Here is a 5,524-nt window from a genome sequence, read left to right on the forward strand (position 1 = left end):
AATGTTAGCATACTGACGTTAGCGGGACTTAGCATTTTACATGTAGAATCAATGTTAGCATGCTGACGTTAGCAGGAGTTAGCATTTTGCATGTAGAATCAATGTTAGCATGCTGACATTAGCATTAATCAGCATTTTACAGGTAGAATCAATGTTAGCATACTGACGTTAGCGGGAATTAGCATTTTACATGTAGAATCAATGTTAGCATGCTGACGTTAGCAGGAGTTAGCATTTTGCAAGTAGAATCAATGTTAGCATACTGACGTTAGCAGGAATTAGCCTTTTGCATGTGGAGTCAATGTTAGCTGCTATGTTAACATTTGCATTTATTAGCATTTTACATGTAGAGTCAGTGTTAGCATGCTGCATGTTGATGTTAGCAGGAACTAGCATTTTGGATGGACAGTTATTATTAGCAGATGCATATTGACATTTGCATCCATTAGCTTTTTACATGTAGAATCAACGTTAGCGTGCTGCATGTTGACATTAGCAGAAATTAGCATTTTACATGTTCCAGCCATGGGTAGAATGTAAATGTTTAAAAGCATTTTACTTTTAAAAGTTAGAGCTAGCATTTGATTTGTTAGCATAATAGCAACACGCCTGTTACACAGTGACAAAAGTCAAGATCATTTTCATGATAAAAGTTAAAGCTAATGACTTCTGAAATCCAACAGAAAAAAAGGTCAATGAAAGTTAGCATTGTTTAAAGTTAGCATCATCTGTTTCTACCTGTGTTTAACATGTAAAATGTCACCGACTGTTAACATTGTACACTTTAAGTTAATAAACATTTACAATTCACATGTTAAAGTCGAAGGCTTTTCCAATGTTACATGGAAAAGTTGATTATTATTGGCGAGTTACATGTGCAGGTCAGTTAGCATGACATGCACTAAAGTCAAGACTGTTTAGATGTAACAAATACAAATTAGCAACCAAGTCACAAGTCAACTTTGCCAATTTACATGTTAAAGTTAAACTCGATGATTACTAGTAGTTAACACACTAAAATAAATGTAAATCTTGCATGTTATAGGCAAAAATGAATAAAAGATGTAAAAAAGTTGGTATTTTTTTAAGGGTTAGGCTTGTAAGAACTCACAGTTTCATCAAATTGAGAGTATTTGTCGGTTTCAGAGCGGAACATGTCACATGGAGGGATCTTCATCTTAGCCAGTTTAGCCATCTGAAGAGAGAAGCACAGATTAAAGGAGTTCATAGTCGCACACTCGCTTCAGACCAACATGTCACACAGACCTCCTGCTCCTGTTTTTTCCGGGCAGCTTCTTCTTTTTTTCTTTTCTTTTCTTCTTCCATCTGTTGCAAAAACACACAACAGTTAAATACAAAAGTGACTTAGCTTTCAGGTACAGAAAAACTTGTGTTTAATGCTAGCTAAAAGCTTCCTTTTAGTGGCCTTTCAATGACAAATATCTGCTTATGATTTTTAAAAATCCTTTGGTCAAACACTTTAATCCAAACATCCACACCTCTTCATTTTCACTTATATCAGGTAAATAATGTGTAATTGTCACTGAAATCAAGTGAAAAAAACAACAAAATCTATTTATAAGAAAAAAAACCTTAAAAAATGGAATTTATTTTACCTTTTTCTTCTCCTCCTTCTCTTTCAGTAATGTCTCTCTGTCCACCAGCTTCACTACAGTGGGGAGACCTGAAAACACAAACACCTTCCTGTTCATTTGACAGTCATGATTCACATGACCTATTTTTTGTGTAAGTTTTTTTTCCTTTCAATTATTGTGACAGATTTATGGAATAAAAATAAGCAATCAGCATTCAACTTTTTTTGATTGATTCATTTTCAGTAAATTAGATGCAAAATGTGATAAATTAAAAAGGGAAAAGAGAGATAAATAAATGAAAAAAATATTTTGGTCTGCAAGTCTTCTGTTTGTGTTGTTACTCCTCTACATGTCAGAGACACCTGAGGGCTTCTTCAATCCACACAGGACAGCCCCAAAACCGAAAATAATTTCATTTCATAGTGATTGACCAATGATGGCCTATTAATTATTAGCAACATGCTAATAATTTCTAAATGTATTTTTACCTTATTGAGCTAACTGGAATACAAAGAGGACAATGAATGTAAATCCAATGAATCTATTTTTCACGGAACACAATAACTGTTGTGAAAAGCCTCATTTTGATGTATTTTATTTTACATTTGTGACATGTGGTCATAGGAAAAGATCAAAATACAACAAAGAAAGTGGCTTTATTAAGTTTTTTGAGGCATTCTTTTGAGTTAGTTCTGTTAAGAACTACAAAGTAGCACATTGATGACATCACAGCAGCGACACTCAGGCCATGTCCAAATTTCCACCCTAATCGCTAATACTAAAAAGCTATATAGTGCAGGACAATCTAGTCATCTGGATACTAAAAGCAATTCGGACAACATGCTAACTATTTTTCTTTTAAACGTCCCAGATTTAACAAAGTGAAACTCTAGTCAATATGAACATTTTACGACGTCTATTTGTGACTCCACTGTGTTCTGATGGTGAAAATGTGGATGGTTTAATAACCCTCTGGAACCTGGAGTCTAAAACTCAGTTTTTGTCTAATTTGAGTTTACTTCTGTATTTTCAATTTGAAAGATGACCTGTTTGTTTATTTGGTCTCATTTTCATCAGCACGACCTCAAATATATGACATTGCCTTTATTTGGTCATTTTTTTGTTATATTCACAAACTAGACATAAAATCATACAAAAACAAAAAATTCCATCAGAAAAGATGGAATTTATTTTGCTGTGGAAACCCCAAAAATGTTTAACAAACTGTTTTTACAGCACATAATTAAAGTTTTAGGTGTAATTTTATAAAACAACAAGAATAAGAGTACTGCTCACCTAAGAGCACGAATGTCCATTTGACATTTTCCTGGAAGTTTTTTTTTCAGCTTTTTCTTTTTTCTCATTATTGTTCCCTTTTGTTTTTGTGAAAAATAATAAAGCATTTTTTGGAGAAGTTTGATCCAGCTGGATTTCAGGTCGGCTCGGCTGGAATCTGCTCTCAGGTGGGGGCCTGTCTCCATTCTGAACTGCTTGCCTCATAGCAGCGACGCACAGGACTTTAGCGGAAAACCGCAGAGTTTCTGCTATTTTTTGATGTCTGTAGTTGTTATTGTAGGAAACTCGTGTCGGACCCCATCCCAAAGTAAAATAATGATCGGTTTCCTCCTTGATGGACAGCTCCGTTTTGCTCCGCCCCCCACTGCGGGTGCGCTGCCCTGCATTGCATCTGTCTGATCGAAGTTCATCTTCCGCCGTATTTATTAAAATAAAAATTGCTTTTCTCCAAAAACTTCAAATGGCAAATTTCCATGATATTTAATTTTGGAGTTGTAGATTTGGGCAGCACAACAAAATGGTGAACGCTGTATCTAGCTCAGTGTGTAGTGAGTAGTGAAGGAACTCAGACACAGCCTCAGACGTGCACTGAGAGATGTGAAACGTGTTTTTAGCTGAGCTCAAATAAAACATTTAAACAACAGTTGGATCCTTGGTGTTTTATAGTAGAGTTCACAACAATAATTATAAAAAATTATAAAATTATAATTATAAAAAATTGTCAGTAATTAATTAACGCAATAATTTGCCATCTCTAATGTAATGTAACTTACTTGGATGACTTCTTAATTCTTGGTCTTATGCAAAAGTTTTTGGGTAGAAATAATGTGTTTTGTGTTACGGTTAGCATCGTGTGAAAACTGCGTTACCCTCATGATCCTCCAGCCGGACCCCCAGTTCTGGTAGCGTGTCGTCGCGGACGATGTCGCAGAGCTGCAGCAGCTCCGTTACTGGAAGAGTGATTTGATTAGACCCACAAAATGACTCCAGACCATCTCAGGTGTCTCGTTTGTTTGAAGGAGAACTCTTGCCTTTCTGCTCTCGGGCGATTTTTCGGACCTTCTCTCTGAAGTCAGACAGAACGCTGAGGTATGGCATCACCGCGCTTTCCAGCTGCAGAGATCACAGGAGAAGTTCTGCAGTGTGAACGCCACGAACAGAAACTGATCTGGTGCAGAACTGTCTGGGCAGAAACTTCAGGATTTGATTTACAGGAGCAGGAAAACAGCATCTTCTGCCAAATGTGGCCATGAGGACAATAAAGATGCTGAAATACAACTGAGCACGGCAGGAAATTTGGCTTAAATATTTCCTAAAGCTGAAACAAGTTCATTTAACCTAAAGTTAACTGAAGGAGTTAAGAGATAAAGGCTAAATTAGGTCAAAAATACTGTGCTCAACAAATATAATGCTGAAAAACAAGGATAAATATTCAGCAATTAGAATTTAGTTTATAAAAAACAAATAAATAAAATTAGCAAAAAAGGACAAAAAAAATATGACAACAAATAAAACATCTGCAAATTATGTTTTATTTTATTAAAGTTTTAATCCTTATTTATTCATTTTTTATATTAAAAATAGAAAAGACCAGAAGGTTGAGCTAACTCATGAGGAGCTGAAACCACAACGGCTGAAATCTAGAAAGGTACCAAGGAATGAGGAAGACAGAGACATTTTCAAGAGTTTGAGGGTTTTTTTTCTTCAAAATGGGAAATATTAAACAGAAAAACAAATTTACTTACATCAACACTCTGAGCTTGTCCTCCAACAGGAAACCCGATGGTTTCAGATCCTTCAATAGCACCGAAAATCTACAAGAAGAAAAGCGTCATGTTTTAGGGGTCTGAGCAGAACTTGGAGTCCTGACTGAGGGGAAGCTGCTCTCCTGTTCTCAGCAATAAATCATCTGACAGTGAAAAAACGCACAGAAATCCTCCAACAGAGGACGGGTCTGCAGAACGGGACATGCAGAGGACTCACACGAAATGTCAAGAGTGTAGACCGCTCAGTGAGCCCTTAGAGACAATGTTAATGCACACTTTTTCTATGGGCATGCTGCGGGCAACAGGTCGTAGTGAACACACAGGTGAGTAGGGCTGCCACGATTAGTCGACTAATCGACAATTAAAATAGTCGACGACTACTTTAATAGTCGATTAGTCGTTATTTTATATTATATGGAGTCAGAGTGCAGTAATGTTGAAAGGTATAATAGGATTACGCTAGCTTTTTGGACTATTTTAGCTAATTTATGATTTTTTCAGTTTTTTTATGGGTATTTTGGAGTTTAGCTAATATTTCAGCTGCATGCTACTTTTTTTGCTAATTTAGGATTTTCTTTCAGTTTTTTTACGCTATTTTGGAGTTTAGCTAATATTTCAGCTACATGCTACTTTTTTTTCTAATTTAGGATTTTTTTCAGTTTTTTTAGGCTATTTTGGAGTTTAGCCAATATTTCAGCTGCATGCTTGCTGTTTTGACTAATTTTTGCTTTTTTGTTGTTTTTTAGGCTAATTTGACATTTAACTAAAATTTTAGCTAGTGCCAAAGTAGCCTAAAAAACTTAAAACAAAAAAAGCTACCTAACCTAAATTATCCAAAGCAGCTACCATTTAGCTGAAATATTAGCT

At 35.7% G+C, this 5,524-nt stretch overlaps 1 protein-coding gene across 4 annotated transcripts in view; it reads right to left on the reverse strand.

Moving 5' to 3' along the window:
- cars1 (cysteinyl-tRNA synthetase 1) overlaps positions 1–5,524 on the reverse strand; it is a 27,223-nt gene that overhangs the window by 3,187 nt on the left and 18,512 nt on the right. For all 4 annotated transcript variants that reach the window (XM_036217370.1, XM_024263177.2, XM_024263180.2 and 1 more), the window contains 6 exons: positions 4,637–4,705; positions 3,923–4,004; positions 3,761–3,841; positions 1,617–1,684; positions 1,267–1,326; positions 1,112–1,195 (listed from right to left, as the gene is read on the reverse strand). In XM_036217370.1, coding sequence (XP_036073263.1) covers positions 1,112–1,195; positions 1,267–1,326; positions 1,617–1,684; positions 3,761–3,841; positions 3,923–4,004; positions 4,637–4,705 — 444 coding nt within the window. The remainder of the gene's footprint in view (positions 1–1,111; positions 1,196–1,266; positions 1,327–1,616; positions 1,685–3,760; positions 3,842–3,922; positions 4,005–4,636; positions 4,706–5,524) is intronic.

The sequence above is a fragment of the Oryzias melastigma genome, linkage group LG3 (genome assembly GCF_002922805.2).
Source record: "Oryzias melastigma strain HK-1 linkage group LG3, ASM292280v2, whole genome shotgun sequence".
Classification (NCBI taxonomy): domain Eukaryota; kingdom Metazoa; phylum Chordata; class Actinopteri; order Beloniformes; family Adrianichthyidae; genus Oryzias; species Oryzias melastigma.